The sequence below is a fragment of the Cydia fagiglandana genome, chromosome 16, assembly GCF_963556715.1.
Source record: "Cydia fagiglandana chromosome 16, ilCydFagi1.1, whole genome shotgun sequence".
Taxonomy (NCBI): Eukaryota; Metazoa; Arthropoda; class Insecta; order Lepidoptera; family Tortricidae; genus Cydia; species Cydia fagiglandana.
The window spans coordinates 4,341,328-4,360,649 of NC_085947.1; the positions used below are offsets into that span (position 1 = coordinate 4,341,328).

The window sequence follows — 19,322 nt, forward strand, 5'->3', positions numbered from 1 at the left end:
AAGCACTGACATCCTGGACGCTTCGGGCCTTCGGGCTACGCGGAGGTCGGCCTTTGGCCTTCACATTTAGACACTTGTACTATTGCTCTGTGCTAAAGCGATGACATTTTGCTAAAGCTCGGCCTTCGGCCTTCGCACTTAGACACTTTGTACTATTGTTCTGTGTGTGTAGTTGAATACGGTATCCTAAAAACAGGCAAACAACCTCTGTAAAATGTAACGATGCGAGCGGTACGGCTACCATCAGTTTGGCATTGACATAAACGCTACCGTGGGCGTGAACGTAATTTACTTTCTATGCATCTCGCTCGTACTGACATATTAGTGCGAAAGAGATATACCTATAGGAAGTAAATTACGTTCACGATATCGTTTATGTCAATGCCAAACTGATGGTAGCCGTACGGAACACTAAATGCCTCGAGCTATCTCGGACTTGGCCAAATTATTTCATTATTATAAGACTTAGAAGGCCTCGGTGGCAAGCGTCTAGCGGAGCGTTTGACCGGGATGTACACTACACCGTGAAATTTTAGTGGTTGTTTTCCTGCAACGAAATGATTCTGCTATCGATATACAGTCGATGTGTAATCTTTTTTTAAATAATGTTAAGAAATGCCAGATTTATAAATGTGTCGAACGAAACTCGAAAGTGACCTAACACCAGTAGTAGCACTGCAGTAGTACCTACCTAATTCTTTTGAGTGAATGAAACAAAATAACCTAAAAAGTAGTTCCATTTATTTTTCCTTCACACATTTTACGTGCAGTTAGTTTGCAGATCCTTAAAAGTAAACATAACAAGTTAAGATCAAGCTTTTAATGATCAAAAACTTAAAAAACAAACACTTAAACTTCCCGATACCGCAATAATTGTTCGAACTGCAATCCGCCACGTTCAATACACAATCACCTCTGCCCTGTGCATGTGGTGGCGTTTGAAACTGTCCGTGGTTAAGCAGCCGCTGTGTTGCGGCGACAATTGTTCGTCCGTGTGGAACTTAGGGGTTTAAAATCCCCCGAAGACGCAGCAACTGTAAATGGTCCGGCTCCGCGTAAAGTCGCCGGGCGGCGTGGGAGTCGTTGTTAGCCCTAGCGTACAGCTGCACCATCGCGACGTACTCTAAATTAGAATATTCGTAATGTCGATCCATTTTACTAGAAATAGCAGTGATGACATTGACAGGATCTGTTATCACATTAGTTTAATAAGCGAAGAGGATGTAATTATTCGATTTACCAAAGTTGACACCAAAGAGTAAAGTAAGTATATATGTTCCGAGTGTCCCCCCCCCTGGTTGACACAACGATCAAACTAATAAAAAGGTTTTATTTCAACTGTTAATCGTGAAGGAACAGTCTAAGTAAATTTTAATTTCAGTTGTCAAACAGTAAAGCACTCTAGCCTGTTACACAGTTTAAAAAAGTAACATGTGCTTGTTTATTTGTTTATCTGTTTACAATATCGGGAACTGTCGTCGACTTGCAGTTTTAGTGTGTTACTATTGTTTTTCGCTTGTTCGAGTTTGGGTTATTTTTTTGTAATTTTTTTTTTTTGAAAACAGTTTATTTATAAGTTTGTCTATCATAATTCGAAAGTACTACCGATAGCAAATCGCCCTGCCGCGGGAAAACAACCACTAAAATTTCACGGTGTATTTATTTAAATAGCTTTAATAAGCCCGTCTGCATTGGGATGGCCATGTTATGAGACGCGAAGATGAAGACATCACCGAAAGAGTACTTGCCATGGAAGAGGGTAAACAAAACCCGGGACGACGACCGGTAAGGGCAAGCTGGACACAAACTATTAAAAACGAACTAAAAAGCTATCACCGCAGTACCGGAGACAACCCATGATGTGGCACAAAAATACTGACCCCTAGTAAAATGGGATAAAAGCCAGGACCAAGAAGAAGAGCTACAAATGGCAGCTTTAAGTGATTTCATGTATATTATTCAAAAAAAGGTGTACAACCTAATGTCCCCTTTACGTGTTACTCTCTTAAATTTCACTGTACATTATTTCACACTATAATGGCATTACTCTGCACATTTCCTGTACATAAATCTTCAGTACAATGCGATCTGGATACAGGGATTAGACCAAATGCACTCTCTGTGGGATGCACCTTGTAAATTGTTGAGGTTTCGCGGCCGGCAGATACCTGTAGGGTTGTCGCAAGAGATCAACTTTAATCAAGCTATTAGGTACCTTGAGTATTTCCTATCCAATTTTATCATTGGTACGAGTACCAAAATTTACCAACTTCAACTTTTTTTTAAACGTCGCGATTGATAAATTCATAATAAATAAGAATAGATACATATTTTATTTCAGAATATGATAGATTTTTGTTTGCTCATCATTCAAAAAGTTTTATTTGCTAAAATATTCACATTAATCACGTTACGGTGTGTTCGTTCACGTTATTCATGTAGATTAGTCTAGCATAATTTATAAAATTTAATATTATGAGAATAAATATCTAAACCTAAATCTATGTGCGTGTTGCTAACCCTACTTGAGCTGGGTAAAATCTCTCAGTATCTGACATCAGCTGGTTCCCGCGTTACATAAGAGCTTTCTTTCGGATAATGTGATTACTGCACCGCTGCGAACTCTTTTGAATTACTGAAATGAATAGGTATGTAAGTAATATGAATATGTATAATGAATATGAGTATGTAAGTAAAAAAAACTGGCTAGGTACAGTCAGCCAAAAAAGTGGTTAACCACTCTCCTCCCCCTTTCCTCTTTTCTCCTCTCTTTTCTCTTTTTTTTTGGCTGACCGTACCTGTTACCCAGCAAACATTTTTGGTCGATATTCCGAAAAAGGCACCTATTTTAGGTCGCACAATTTAGGAGACAATAATGAGGCACGTCGAATCGACGTCGTGGGCACGTCGAGTCGACATAAATGGGGAAAAAACGCACGTGCCGGCGACGTATTAATTGACGGCAAATTAGTGATTACAACCATTAGGTCAACACTAGGTCATGTTTCCGACGTGGATTCGACGTCGCCACGACGTGCCGCGTAGTTAAAATGTACTAATTTGATAATCTTTACCACCTTTAGACGTGATGGCGACATATTTTTATCCATATAATTACTCTGCGAGGCAATATTTTGATGAGACGCGATGAAGAGAAAAAGAGACAAACATTACGCTTATATATTCTTTTCACTCAGAAACAAAATGTCTAACAAGAAAACAACTTTAAGTTGTGCAATGATAATGGCGGCCACTAAGTCATGTAAAATAATTTAGGCCAATTACGCTGATGAAGAACGATGAAATCTAGTGCACAGAAAATTTTTTCGTGCAGTATGTTAGGTTTACATACAAAACTATCGATGGGCTTTTGAAATATTTAAGTTTTCAACATTTTATAAAATCAAAATGCATATATTTGCTTGTAATTGAGTGTTGTAATTGAATATTTGTGCGTGTGAGTGTATTGACTTGATCAAAAATATTGTTTTATTTTGAATATTAGCACAATGAAGTACCGTGCGATGGCACCATTCAAGATATAACAACTTAAATTATGCAATTTCATATTTAGCATCTCGTTATAATGAAAGAAAATGGCGGCACAACCTTATAGTATTGATAGTACTTTACAAGTGATTTTAACTATATGGTCGCAATTTGGTATCTATTTTAAGTAACATTTACCTAAAATTAGTAGCTAAATCGACATAAAATCGACGACCTAAAGGTCTCCGTATAAGAAATAATTACGTCGCAAATACACCTAAAATGTCTTATTAGTACATTTGACCTATTGGTCAGACTTTGCAGTTAATTTTACCTAATATTTCGAGTTATTTTCAACCATTAAGTCCCTGACTTCATGGTCCCCGTATAAGAAATAATTACGTCGCATATACACCTAAAATGCCTTATTAGTACATTTGACCTATTGGTCAGGGTTCGAAGTTAATTTTACCTAATATTTCGACAGATTTTCAACCATTAAGTCCCTGACTTCATGGTCTCCGTATAAGAAATAATTACGTCGCATATACAACTAAAAGGCCTTATTAGTATATTTGACCTATTGGTCAGGCTACGAAGTTAATTTTACCTAGTAATTCGACTTATTTTCAACCATTAAGTCCGTGACTTCATAGTCCCCGTATAAGTAATAATTACGTCGCAAATACACCTAAAATACCTTATTAGTAGATTTGACCTATTGGTCAGGGTTTAAGGTTAATTTTACCTAATATTTCGCCTTATTTTCAACCCCTAAGTCCCTGACTTCATGGTGTATTTATGAAGTGAAATTTACGTTTTATTATTCCTATATTTTGACTTGGAAGTAAAAGTGTACAATACGTAAAATAATTGGTGACTTAGGACGTAATTTTCACTTAAATTGGTAAAATCTTCTCCGAGCCTAGGAAAAAATACTTAAAATGTTTGCTGGGTAGTTTCACTTGTTTACTAGCGAACATGGACACAAAAATTGAACTCATTCACACTTATAAAAGTATAAAATTTTGAAAATAAATAAGCGAAACCTTGATTAAATACTATGTAACTATCTAAAAACAATAGTTAAGTTTTAATTGGCGTTTTATATCAACGATTGTCACCATGGCTAGACCCCCTAGTACGAATTAGAATTCAAATCATCGATATCCATTTTGGCGCACTGCTGAACTAGTTTTCCTAGCTTCAAATATCACAATATTCACAATACACTTTAAAGTGCAAGTTTTCTACGCTTGCCTCTCGATTTTTTTCTTAGGGGCCCACTGATTAACAGTCCACCGGACGGCATCAGCCTGTCAGTTAGAACAAAATTTGGACAGTTCCGAACAACTGACAGGCCGATACCGTCCGGCGGACTGTTAATAAGTGGGCCCCTTACTTTAAATATCGCAAACGCTTCAATTTACAAAATAGAATTTAACGTCTATTTGCCTTGTTTTTGAGTTGGTAATCGAATAAGTCCAATTGACAGTAAGGACATTTCAATAAGGTGTCTCACCGAAGATTCAGTTCTTCGAACTTTTCTTTTTACCTGAGCGAGTTGATATTATTAAATTTTCTTTGCTTAAATCTTTGGGAATAAAAATATGTTAGTTATTATCAAGGAAATATCCTAACTGGGATTCCATTCGCCTACTCCGTAAGCCTGAAAGCTGAGAAATAGCTCCCATATGCGTGGGAGTAGCAATTTGTATACAAACTGCTCCCTTGCTTTTAGGGCCGTTTCGCCCACATGCGAATCGCTGGGTGTCTTATGTGTATACAGGGTGTCGCGGAGCATTAATAGACGCTCAGCCTTTTCTTGAAAAATAATAAGAAATATCGTGAGTTTAAGCCACATTTTGCGTATAATAGAGCAAAAAAAAAAATACGTAAAAGTTTTACATATAAAACTTTTCTCGCTCTATTTTCTTTGTATAAAAATTATACCTGAAGACTAGTTCCTGACCGTATTGCCATTCAGCGAGGGAGTGCTGCCGGCATCTTTGGCACAATGCCGCGGGGGCCTTATTTAGATGTATTTTAATTTAGATTAGTTTAAATTTTATTAATAAAGTGATTTTATATATATTATGTACCTTCTAGTTACAAATTAAATAAAAAACTAATTGTACCTGACATAAATATATGTCACGTAAATGTTCATACCAAAGTTTCATGTAATTTAAGCAAGTGTTTTAAAAATAGAGCGTAAATTCGATTGCATAGGAGGCGCTTTTTGGAGGCGGGTTCGAGTGACTCTTTATTTAAATCAGTACCTCTTGCGTTCGTTTGACTCGTACTTAAAGCGTCACCCTGTATATTTAGTATAGCCTAGATTTACATATAGGTACACGTGAACATACTTTCTAAACGCTTTAGTACCTAAAGAGTACTTTGCTGTTCAGAGAAGTAAAACATAACGTTTCACTGGATTGGTCTTTCGTTTGCCTTAAAAGATCCGCAGATCTCTTTCTATAGTTTGTATCTTTAGGTTGAGCATTTTTAGTAATAACAGATGTAAACTTTAATGTAATATAAGAGAGTAGAGACTGCACGATCCCACAGTCAAACCGTGTAAACTGTTTTGTGGGACATTGTATTTCTATAAGCTGTATACTTTTATGTTAATAAATAATAAAAAAAAAAGGTATTTAAATAATACCCTCAAATGACTCCTTAAGCCAGTTGAGTGTAGATGAAAACATAACCTGATCAAATATTGTAGGTTAAAGTCAGGCCGTTCAATGACAGATCCAGGTAATTTTGTATTTGGTTGGTTAACCAATTGTTGCGCCATTTAGGGTCCTAGCTAAATTCGTTGTTCAATACTTACGCTATAGAATTTCCAATTTAGCAGGAACCCTAAATGGCATAACAATCCCGTGTGGTGACTGTACCTAAAGATACATAGTATACCATTTCCAACGAATATACGCAACTTTAGCCTATATTTCCCTTATTAACAGCTCAATATAAAAAAAAAACTCGTAATACTTTACGACTCCCCGTAACCGCCTACAAAGGATCGAGACATGAAACTGTATGGGGCGGTATTCCGTACATTTTTATGGCGATTTTAGAGTCAATCCCCACCGTTCGTAATTATGTCATAAACACCTGAATATACAAAGTATTGAATTTGTTACGAACGATGGCGAGAAGTTTACGAGTGTGTGAGGGCTTAGGAAATTTATGTGTTAATGGCTTTATAAATTGTGCAGTGTGTATATTTATTACGAGAATAAATTGTAAGGGAATTTACTCACTTACACAGTGATTTTCCTTCTTAAATGTAGCGGCAGATTTATGCTTTGCGTAAGAATAGCGTTGAATGCTGAAGCGTTGGTTGGTTCGTTGGTTGGTTGGTTGTTTGGTTGGTTGGTTGTTTGGTTGGTTGGTTGTTTGGTTGGTTGGTTGTTTGGTTGGTTGGTTGTTTGGTTGGTTGGTGGTGGTGGAACTTTTGTCCTTTTGGATATCGAAATTATTGACGGAGCCCCAAATAAAAAAAATAGAAACATATGTAGGAGTAGAACAGAGTAGAGACATGGGTTTTTTCTTATTATTGCCGCGGAGCCCCCAGGCTTTGAGCACACTTTGGGAACGGCTGGCTACTTGGCTAGCAGGAGTGTAACTTTGAAACTGAAGTCTCGGGTTCGTAACCTGCCCCGTAACAACATTTCCTAATATGTAACAATCGCTTTTGAGTGAAGAAAAACATAGTAAGGAAACGGTATAAATCCCAACAATGCCTACGAAATGAATCCTTTTTGACGCCTTTATGCCTTATCAATAAGCTAAAATATATTTGTTTTGTTTCAGAAAACCACTCGCAGTTGGATAGAGAGCACGTTCCAAAAGCGCGAGTGTAAATACTTCGTGCCGAGCGCCAAGGACGAGCATGTGTAAGTCGACACAGTTTTTATACTTACCTAATCTCAAGAGCAACAATGAAAATGGGTCTTTCTATGAGTGAATTCCCGGAAATTGACAAATTTGAAAGAAATTAATCGGTCTACGTACTTATTAAATAGGTCTAAACAGTTTAAAGGGTATACACAGATTACCAGTTCGCCGGACGATATCAGTCTGTCAGTTGTTCGGATCTGTCACCTTTTGCGTTTAACTGACAGGCTGATATCGTCCGGCGAACTGATAATCTGTACCCTTAACTAACTGTCCCTCAACTATAGTTGGTCACACCAATTTGTCAGTCAGTAAGAACCAGGAAAACTATGTTACTCATCCTTTTCTTTTGGGTGCTAGTGCTAGTGTAAGACAAAGATAGTATGATTCTCTTGATTGAAATGAGACAGTCCTTTGACAAACTATACCTCGGGCTTTCCTTATCCGCTCGCGACACAGAATAAATAATAGTACTAGGTACAGAAGACTCACTCTCTAACAAAACGCGTGTGTTACGATCAGCACAGATATGGCCGCCAGGTGGCGACAGCGCCACGCGCGGCTTATGGCTTTCCCCAAATTGGGGTGCAACGGATGTACTTTTAGCTACCTGTAGCAAAGCGATGAAATCGCGGAGTGAGCCACGCCTGCTCGCGGTGCAACAAACACTCAAGCAGAGTTACCGAACCCCCCCTGTGACCTCTCCCAACAAACTTCGACAGAGATTGGACAGGGAACGAGATATTCCGCTTTTATGTAATTAAACTTCGTAAGCACTTTTTGTTCCGGGTAATTACGCTCGACTGCGTTTACAAAGTCGGAAGTGGATTGTGTATTTACATCTAAGTAGTTAGAGTCGAGACAGATAAGCTTTGCGAGTCTGCGTACATATGTAGCGCATAGCTAGTTCCATCGTAATTTCACGGAAACGTACGAACGTCTATTTCAGTCAGTGTCGGTACAAAAAGTACTGAGGTTGACTGAATAGCATGAATGATACGAACATTTCTGATAAAATACGATGGAAAACAATTATGCACTACATCTGTATACTCCTTTAATAGTAATGCGAACTTATAATACAATATCTGGGAGATAGAGCTTTGCTCCAAAACCAATTTCTTCGATAAAATGACTGACGGAATGACCGTGGCAGGAATGCGGCGGCGAAACGAACATCACTCATCATTTTGTCAAGGAAATTGACAGATATTGGCGGGACAAGAACGACGCCGAAACAGAAATACACCTGCTGCATACTGAAATATTTAGTGAAAAATTTTTGGCAAAAAAAATGTTTCTAGCATTTATCGCTGACTATATAGGTATATACTTTTCTTTCCACATGCAGCTAAAAATCATCGAGACAATTCTAAAAAAAAAATCATCGAGACAATTCTAAAAACCCCAAACACAATTATATTGCGATGGTTTATCACAAAGTTCATATGGCCACCTCCTGTCTCCATCATCAGATCAGCTCGATGATACCATAATATATAATATCGCATTGTCACCCGACTTACACTTGGGACTTACATATGTATGCAAATTTTCAGCTTCATTTTAAGTCCGGAAGTGGGACAAGATTAACTTGCAAGATTTGACAAACATTGTAAAAACAAAAATCATCGAGTTAAGTTAGATAAGTTTCTGACTTACTGTCGCGTATTTCGCTTTTATTCTGACAATATCAAACGAATACGTCACTTTTATTTGACACTGCCATATCCACTCCATATCGTATCTTTAGCAATTTTTTGACGTGTCTTACAGTTCGAATCAGGCCGAAAGTCAACTGTCTCTGTCACTTGCCACATAACGTAGCTTATCTAAGTAGATAGGAGTATATTTGTTAAAGTGTAATACAATTCAAAAGCCTTCTTATTGCGCTGCAGGAATGTCTGCAGTTTATTGGCAGTTGTAGTGACATTCCAGCTTCGTGTTATGAAATACCGCAGCGTATTCAATGTTACGTTGTCGGATGGTTAGAATTGTCTGATAAAATAGATTTATTTACAACAGTTTGTTTAATAAAGAAAATCAATAATGGCTCTTTACTTCTCGGCTTTTCAGACAACTTAACTTTCAGACAACTAAAAATCTTAATAACAGTTTTGAATGATTCACTGTTAGTTTCACTAGACTTATATCGACCGGGATATTGGACCGTGATTACCTTTTGTATTGTTTTCGACCTTTTGTATTGTTCCATTTGATTCAATATTCACGGTCCATATCCCGGTCGATATTTCATGGGCCCACTGATTAACGGTCCGCCGGACGGTATCGGCCTGTCAGTTAAAACAAAATTTTGACAGTTCCGAACAACTGATAGGCCGATACCGTCCGGCGGACTGTTAATCAGTGGGCCCTGTCCTTCCGCAAATAGGTACTTTAGTTTATATTCTCACATTTAAATGTCTATTTGTGGTGGTAAGGGTTTACAATGGGCAAAGTTTTTGCCTGATGGTTTGAATTGACTCACTGCCTTTTAAAGAAATGTTTGTAAATTTTTGCATAAGTAAGAGAGATATATTCGTACAAATAAACAGATAGTAAAACTCTTTCCATTGCTCCTGTCGAATAACCTTAAAAGCATACAATCCAACGAATGGCATCACCGAACCGGTTCTTAACGATCTTAAACCTTACTGCAACGAGATAAGGTCTCCCAATATACAGGAAAAGTTGCTGTTAGTAGAAACATTGTTTTATTTTAAAAACGTTACGAGTAGAACATAGCCCATTCCCCTAACGACGAAAAAGCTCCTGTCTGGAAGTTTAACTAAAAATTCAGGAGCACCGGGTGCCGCTGAACTAAGTTTAACTGTCTTCGTCTCGTTGGACAGCAACATACCTAACTGTACATCGGTGGACCTTATTACAAGAGGCATAAGGTCCACCGATGTACAGTTAACAGTGTGGGCGATGGTACAGCGAGTTTTGCTTGTATTTTTAGGGTTCCGTATCTCAAAAGGAAAAAACGGAACCCTTATAGGATCACTCGTGCGTCTGTCACAGGCTATTTCCTCGGAAACTACTGGACCAATTAAGTTGAGTTGAAGGACATATATGTTCTTTATAATTTTAAAATGCATAGGTTCGAAGTTATTTAAGAAAATAGCCAAAAATGACCATTACCAAAAATGACCTTTATCTCCGAAACTACAGGTCTAACATTTTGAAAAAATACACAAAATAGTTCTTAACCTATAGATGACAGGAAAACCTATTACAAATGCGCAGTCAAGCGTGTCGGACTTATGTACGGAGCCCTAGAAACACGAGTCCGACTCGCACTTGGCCGGTTTTTTCTTTGGAAATTGCTGTGCATAGGAGTTTGTCTATACATTCACCGATGTTAGAAAAGTTCCGTGTTCGTTTTGAGAATATTTGACGGTAAATTAAATTTAATAACACAGTATATCACGAGTCTGAAATTTTGCAAAGGTCTTTGCAAATTACTCCTATTTAGCTCATTTGTTTTTTCTTTTGCCACGTGACAGTGATATATGTACTTGTACTTGCAATGTTGTGTCTTTGTTTATCGCGTTCTTTACAAGTTTTAGTAAAAAGATTTATCACCTGTTTAATTTATCGCTTATCTTAGATTCTTGTTTATTACTCAATGTTTTAAATCAGAACGTAAATTATTTATGGGATTCTGAAAAAAAAAACTATGTTAAAAAATACAATAGATTCTTAAATCTCCCGGTAGGTATAAAAGAAGTTGCTTTTGACGCAGTCTCATCCGCGTCTTTTAGTGCCAGTTGCACCAACCACATTTGACAGACTGATCATCGTCAGCCGGCGCGCCCCGCGCCTTTACTATGAAACTTTCCATACATAAAAATTTAGCGAACTCTTTAACGTTCGTAACAGTTTGGTGCAATGCAACCGACCCTTAGTGTAAGCTGTCCATATAATACCTACTTATCAAGTTATCATTTAGGGCCACTTGCACCATCCCACTAACCCGAGGTTAAGCGGTTAAACCGTTAACTCAGTTGTCAAATTGTTCTGGTAACCATAACTCCACGTTTAACGGATTAACCCCGGGTTAGTGGAATTGTACAAGTGGCCCTTACTTACATAACAACCCATGTTAGTGTTTGACAGGACTCCAACAGTTGCATTTACCCTCATCACGAACAGGTGGCAACTATAATAATTTAATCCGTATAATACCTATCTACCTATGTCCATTATCTAACGCAGCGGTCGGCAACCTTTTAGCAGCCAAGGGCCTCATAGTAGTTAACGGAGGTGACGCGAGCCGTACTTTGTTAATATTTATGACTTTATGAGACATTGTCGTTTGTCGTATATCTCTATGTTCATGATTTTAATTTATTTATTGTTTATTGTTTTTTATATTAGAATTTTATCTCTTTGCCTAAGATACAGGATTATATTCCTAGTTCAGGCGCACGTAACAATGTACGTAAAATGTAAAAGTTCACGCACAAGGTAGCATTAGCAACAAGGTTTTCTCAATAAATTATTCTTATTCTATTCTATTCTTATACTATTACATACAAAATAGCCAAGGCGGCACTCGGGCCGCAAGTGACAGTTTCACGAGCCGCATGCGGCCCGCCGGCCGCACGCATGCGGCCCGCGGGCCGCAGGTTGCCGACCGCTGATCTTATGGATGCTACTTAATACGCGGATAATGTGCGGATTATTCGCACGGATGCCGAAATACCATAACCCAGGCATAATATGGTAAGCCATGATGCCAGGTCCGCCCGTGTAGATTAATCCTGTTATTTTGCTCTTCATCCATCCCCATTAGTTATGAGGTGGATTTCTAACGATGAAGTACTTATGCTGTAGCTTTTTCGAGTTTTGTTGGTTGATTTATTTGTGTGATAACACAGATATTTGTTCGTGAGTCATGGTTGTTTTTCTACGTATTTAAGTATATAAATACAACGATATATATAATATATAAATATTATATATATCGTTGTCTGATTACCCACAACACAAGCCTTGAGCTTACCGTGGGGCTTAGACAATTTGTGTAAAAAAAAATGTCCCATAAAATTTATTTATTTATTTTTATTTATTTGCCTCAATTGGCCATCAGCGCAAAAATGTTCAATTATATTTTTCTAAAATTATATGTATTGAAAACTACCGAATAATAAAAAATTAAGATATAATAATAAAATTTAAGAAAACTCCCCCTCCTGTCGTAAAATACTGAAATAAAAACTAAAGAAAACCATAAACGTCATGAGTTTTCGTTTATCATTATGTAAAAGTGAAGTTAATATTGTGGAGGTCGTATTGCCCTCTAGCAGTGGGGAGACACTCCTGACTTCGGGCAAACTCGGCTCCTTTCGGCTCAGCATTGCTCTGAGCAATTATTAGGGTTGACACAACTTTTTATGATTTTTTTATTTAAAAACTTGACGTCGTCCCTTTGCGTGCACGACCACAGATAAGATAATAACTTGAATTTTGACAACACTAAATAGTCGAAAGGGATAGTGCCATAAGTTAGAAAGGGATATCATGATTCGACCCTGAATCGCTGTCAAACTTCGGTTTTGTAGGAAGTGTCCTTTCTGTACAGTAGTAACTTATTCTGTGCCTCTAGTAAGCCCTCTGGGGTGATGTTATCGCACGGGATTTCCCTGCTAAGAGGTTTCGCGAACTCATTTCGAGAACAATGTCTTTGGATTAGCATCTGCAATTTTAGATACCTACGGTATGGTTTTACCCCCTTATTCATACTTTAAGTTTACGGGCCTGTTTAAGTAAAATTATGTTTTATCCCTTTCTTACAAATACATAAGTCAAAATGACAGATAAAGACAAACGATTTATATCTAATCAGGCCAGTATTAAAGCGTTTATGAATAACGCCATTAATATACAGGGAGGCTAAAAAATAACTGCATTCCCGCTGCCAGGAATTATGCTGAGGTTTTGGGATTATACTGAGCAACTTTTACTATGGAACCAACCCTGAAATCCCGGAAAAAAAATTTACCCTCCCATAGAAAATGGACTAGCCAAAAATGTATAAAACAGCCAAATTTTTTTTCTCGATTTCGGAGTTGGTCCCATAGCAAAAGTTGCTCAGTATAATCCCAAGACCTCCCTGGCAACGGGAATGCAGTTCTTTTTTGGCCACCGTGTGTATATATGTATATTATCTATCATACTAGTTTCTGTCCGCGACTTCGGGCCCGATTCGGATTTTGAAATAGACATCTATTAGACATCACCAAGATACGATAACGATATGTTTGAGATCACAGGATATGACTTAGAGATCCAATTCACATCTAATAGATATCTTACTCTATCTAACGTAAAAGTGACATTGGTTGCCCGTATTGCGCTGCAAAAGAGAACTAGTTTTGAAATCTAAACTATAACGTATCTAGAATGGATCTAGTATGTGCCGTCTCTTGTGAATATCTTGAAGTTCAAATACGGCAGTTTCCTTTGTCTTTCCGTGGGTCTCAAACAATCTTCATACAAAATTTCGTTTGCTTGAATAGATTCAGCAGTTTAAGCGTCAAGAAGCAACAGACAGAGTTCTTTTCGCATTCATAAATAAGTAGTAAGGGATAATATACGAGTACCTATTTGGTAAGTTAAGAGTCAATGTTTTCCCAAGCCAAATGAAGTTAGTCGTTGAAGGCAATAGGTATTACATGAGTTTACAGTCTCGTCGTATTTCGTCTAAGTAATATCAACTGAAAGGCAAAACCACTTAACTCAGAGACTGTCTAGTCTACGTCTAGACCATAAAGGTAGCAATTGCTCAAAGTAACCATAGCGATTTACCATTCTACAACTTAACATTCGCGCTCCATTTCTACTATTTCTAGCCACGTAGACTCAGAGAAACCACTAAGAAATTATACTTTAAAGTTACTGAGTAAAAATTTCAATCTCAGTTTGTTTGAAACTTTAATCAGAAATGTCACTGACAGAATCACATTCATACCAAATCCAGATCAAGATCTGTTATTATAATCAGAATAAGCTTCCGGTTCTTAGATCGCTGAGATATTTCCGCCTGTAAGTAATGTAGGTATAGCTCCAGATTAGACGCTGAGTGCTTTGCAGTGAAGAGGATTCATCTTCGCTTGAGTTGAGACGCAAATTTGCGACTAAGCTATACGTAATTAGGGAAGGCTGTATTTATAATACGATATTTTAATATAATCTGGATATTGACATTATAGAAAATACCATTAAAAGCCCATCAACGTGCACACTAGCGCCACTGTTAAATAATCGTGATTATATTTAAATTTAACGACAGGTACTTAAAAAACCGGGCAAGTGCGAGTCGGACTCGCGCACGAAGGGTTCCGTACCATAATGCAAAAAAAAAAGAAGCAAAAAGAAAACGGTTACCCATCCAAGTACTGACCCCTCCCGACGTTGCTTAACTTTGGTCAAAAATCACGTTTGTTGTATGGGAGCCCCATTTAAATCTTTATTTTATTCTGTTTTTAGTATTTGTTATTATAGCGGCAACAGAAATACATCATCTGTGAAAATTTCAACTGTCTAGCTATCACGGTTCGTGAGATACAGCCTGGTGACAGACGGACGGACGGACAGCGAAGTCTTAGTAATAGGGTCCCGTTTTACCCTTTGGGTACGGAACCCTAAAAAGAAGGTCGCTACGTACTGTATTATGTACGAGTATTTCTGTCTGTCACCAGGCTGTATCTTATGAACCGTGATAGCTAGGCAGTTGAAATTTTCATAGTTGATGTATATTTCTGTCGCCTCTAGAATAAGAAATACTAAAAACAGAATAAAATAAATATTTGAGTGGGTCCCATACAACAAACGTGATTTTTTGCCGGTTTTTGTGTAATGGTCGCTATTTTGTTTTGATCCTAATTCCTAAGTACCTACTCCTAGCTCCTAACATATGCCTTAGACGTATTTAGGCTAATGATGGTGGATTTTGGTCAAATCGGTCATAAATATAATCTAAATTGGCCTAACCTTTTACACATTTGAGATATATATTATTCCGGACACGAACTTCATTCCTGACCCGAAAATCTCGCGAAGTCTTTTTATCCCATTCAAACCCTACCCTTTTCGCCGAAGGCAATTAGAATAAAATTTGGACGGCTGCTTATCTAACATACGTAAGGTCATATGTCTATACTAGAATCGTTGAGAGATACGACGTTTTTGAAGTAGGAATTAATACCGTGTGTTCTCATGGCTTGAGCGATCGCGGTCAATTCGAATTCTGAAGCCCCAATGTAACGAGACCTCAAGATCTGTATCAACTATCAGTAATTGGAGAGAATGCTTTTGTTGGTTAGCCTCAGCTTTTGACTTACCTATCCATGTAAAGGTTAAGGCACCCCAAGTCTTCTGTTACTCTTCAAAAAGTCGTATGTCTGTATGAGACTCTTAAAGAGAAACGACATTTTTGAAGTAATCTACGTTAATTTTCACGTCGTCTCTTTTGGCCGCGAAAACTGGAATTTTCAAAGGAATTCCCGACGATTCATAAGTAATTGGTTGTGGTTGCAATCATCAATTAGGGCTGCTGTAATGTTGCCGCATTTTACTGGGTGAATATCATTTCCATTTCAGAACAAAGACTATTAAACATCATTTGTGATGTTTAATAGTGATGTTTAGTAGAAGATTGTGTGACGAAAGAGTTTGTAGCAGTGCCGGATTTAGACATTTGCCGCCCGTAGGCTATGCCGATTTTGCCGCCCCTATCCGCCTCGCTTGTAGGTTTTTTAAAGTACTTATTGCCTGTCAGAGGCGTTTAATTTTATAGTACAACACACCATAGCCATATTAAAATGCATATAAGGTGACGTCACTAATGCCACATTCTAGATACACTCTTTATATTTGCCTGATCTGATCGGTGACCGGTGGGTACCGCTGGGTTTTGGCCATTGAGAATCAAGGTGAGGCATTGGCAGCCAGGCTTGATATAGCTAAGGAGTTCGGTCGGGTCTGGCATTGAGTCTGCTCGAGAGACTATGCTATACAAATTGATCGCTAGCTTTTTATCTGGTAGACGCATATGAGCCGTATAGTAGACGGAAGCTGCTCCGATAGCGTGGACATTACCGCTGGCGTTCTACGCTGTCATTCTTGTCATGTCATTGTCGCGGTTCTGTGCTATCATTGAATGATATGGTCAGATAGGTCACAATAAAATGTAGTTAATGAAACGAAAACGCGAGCGTAGCGAGCGCGAAATTTTTTTTGAGAAAATAGTAGGTAGGTACTTTTTTAGGGTTCCGTACTTCAAAAGGAAAAAAACGGAACCCATAATACCACGAAGATACAAGAATCGATGACCATCCCAAATTTACAATTACAATGTAGTCAGATGAGTCACAAATAATGAAGGTACATACTTAAATGAAAACGCGAGCGTAGCGAGCGCGAATTTTTTTTCGAGAAAATGGTAGGTACATTTTTAGGGTTCCGTAACTTCCGTATTTCAAAAAGGTCTTGACATGACAGAGGGCGGCAAAATCGACAAATTATGCTTGTTATTTAAATTGTACAAATAAATTCTGGTCTACCCTATCTGAACAGCACATAAAATATTTTTTTGACCCAAATTTGCCGCCCCCTAAAATCTGCCGCCCTAGGCTTCAGCCTACTCAGCCTAGTGGTAAATCCGGCACTGGTTTGTAGACTGTCTTCACCATATTAACCTTAGATTCTATTCAGGTTTCAGATAACAAAATTATGATATTAATTTCACTATAACTACTGATATCTTCCGCAGATGCTGGTGCGGTCTCAGCAGGACAGCCCATGGCGCCAACATTCCAGTGGCGACGCCCGGCGAGGCGTGGATGCCCGCGCGGCATACTCAGCCGGCGCCAACGGACGCCTATGGCACTGTGGAGTTCCAGGGAGGACCGCATCCTACTAAAGCACAGGTACAGTGGAATAGTCCAGGGTGTTAATATACCAGTGGCGACGCCCGGCGAGGTGTGGATGCCGGCGCGGCATACTCAGCCGGCGCCAACGGACGCCTGTGGCACTGTGGAGTTCCAGGGAGGACCGCACCCTACTAAAGCACAGGTACAGTAGACAGTAGAATAGTCCAGGGTGTTAATATACCAGTGGCGACGCCCGGCGAGGCGTGGATGCCGGCGCGGCATACTCAGCCGGCGCCAACGGACGCCTATGGCACTGTGGAGTTCCAGGGTGGACCGCATCCTATTAAAGCACGGGTGGGTAGACACCCTAAACTCGCTACCTATTTTTGGACGCTAGAGGAGCAATATGTACTTTAAAGCATTAAATTTTGCCTCTAAATACGTTAACTCCTTATTAACCACTCACTTATAGCTGTCAGTCTATTGGTTTTCGCATCGACCCCCATTAGTGGTAGGCCGCCATTCTACTGCTTGAAGGGATAATAAAACAAGACATAAAATGTTTTTGTGATGTATTCTATTTTATGCATGGCAACTGGCCGGTTGTCACTATTACCGCTAAAAACAATGTCATCTGTCATAAGAATAACCAGGATAAAAAAGTAAGCATTTCCCTAAGTTTTGTTTTATTTGAAAACTTATTATTGGCGACTAAATGGCGTTAATTGGAAGTATAGAACATTTTAATCAAGAAAAAGACTTTACAGAGTATAGCGAAAGGATGGAACAGTTTTTTATCGTGAACTGCATTGAAGACGACATGAAGGTCCCAATGTTGATAACGTTGGTGGGACCAGAGACTTATAATGTACTAAAAAACCTCGTTTCACCGGAGAAACCATCACAGAAAACTTATAAAGAGTTAATCGAAGCCCTAACTAAACATTATGTGGTAACTAAATCTGCTATAGCGGGCCGATACGAGTTCTACATGTGCAAGCAAAAAGAAGGCCAAAGTGTAAACGAATTTGCAGTAGAGATAAAAGGAAAAGCGGCTTTATGCAAGTTTGGTACTTTCTTAGATGAGGCACTACGGGACAGGTTGGTTTGCGGATTGATGAAAGAGCATCTAGTCAAAAAGTTGTTAACAGTGGGGGATGGCTTGTCGTTCGCGGAGGCTGTAAAAATTGCCAGTGGTTACCCTTGTGACTAGGAAATCGACTCTCTCTTAAGATGCAAGTGGATACAGGTGCATGTAAATCAGTGATACATAGTAAAGACTTTAAGAAGTATTTTGGTAAAAGTGAGTTAAGAAAATGTACTACTAAATTAAAATCGGTATCAGGAGAGCCATTGAAGGTTTTAGGAGCTGTGAAGTTATGGATAAAAAATATAAAAAAAGAATTATATTTAATAGTACTTGAATGTGAAAAATATTTTGAGCCATTAGTTGGTAGAAACTGGTTAAGAATTATTTTTCCTAAATGGCACAAGCTTTTTGAGATTAAATTGCTTGAATCTGAAGGTATGAATAAGAAAAAACTAATTCAAGACATTAAATGCAAATATGGAAAAGTTTTTGAGAAAGATAGATCCTCCCATATTTTGAATTTGAAAGCAAGTCTAAAACTTAAGCATGGAGCAGAACCTATCTTTCACAAAGCTTACACTATACCTTATTCAAAGAAAATGGAAGTAGAGAAAGAATTATTAAGTTTAGAAAAGGCGGGTATCATAGAAAAGGTAAGGCATAGTAGATGGGCTAGTCCAATTGTAGTAGCACAAAAAGCTGACAAGAAAATACGTGTTTGTGTTGATTATAAAGTGACACTAAATCAAGTACTGGACAGTGAACACTATCCTCTCCCAATACCCGAGGACATTTTTACTGAGTTGTCCGGGGGTACTGTTTTCTGTGTTTTGGACTTATCGGGGGCATATCAACAGTTATTATTAGAAGAGACTTCTCGCGAATACATGACTATTAACACCCATTTAGGCTTGTTCCGACCAACCAGGTTACAATTTGGTGTTTCAAGTGGA

At 38.3% G+C, this 19,322-nt stretch overlaps 1 protein-coding gene across 1 annotated transcript in view; it reads left to right on the forward strand.

Annotated features, from left to right (window-relative positions):
* Nucleotides 1-19,322, forward strand: part of LOC134671780 (transient receptor potential cation channel trpm) — a 410,982-nt gene that overhangs the window by 263,085 nt on the left and 128,575 nt on the right. The window contains exons 3-4 of the mRNA XM_063529610.1: nucleotides 7,315-7,397; nucleotides 17,180-17,336. Coding sequence (XP_063385680.1) covers nucleotides 7,315-7,397; nucleotides 17,180-17,336 — 240 coding nt within the window. The remainder of the gene's footprint in view (nucleotides 1-7,314; nucleotides 7,398-17,179; nucleotides 17,337-19,322) is intronic.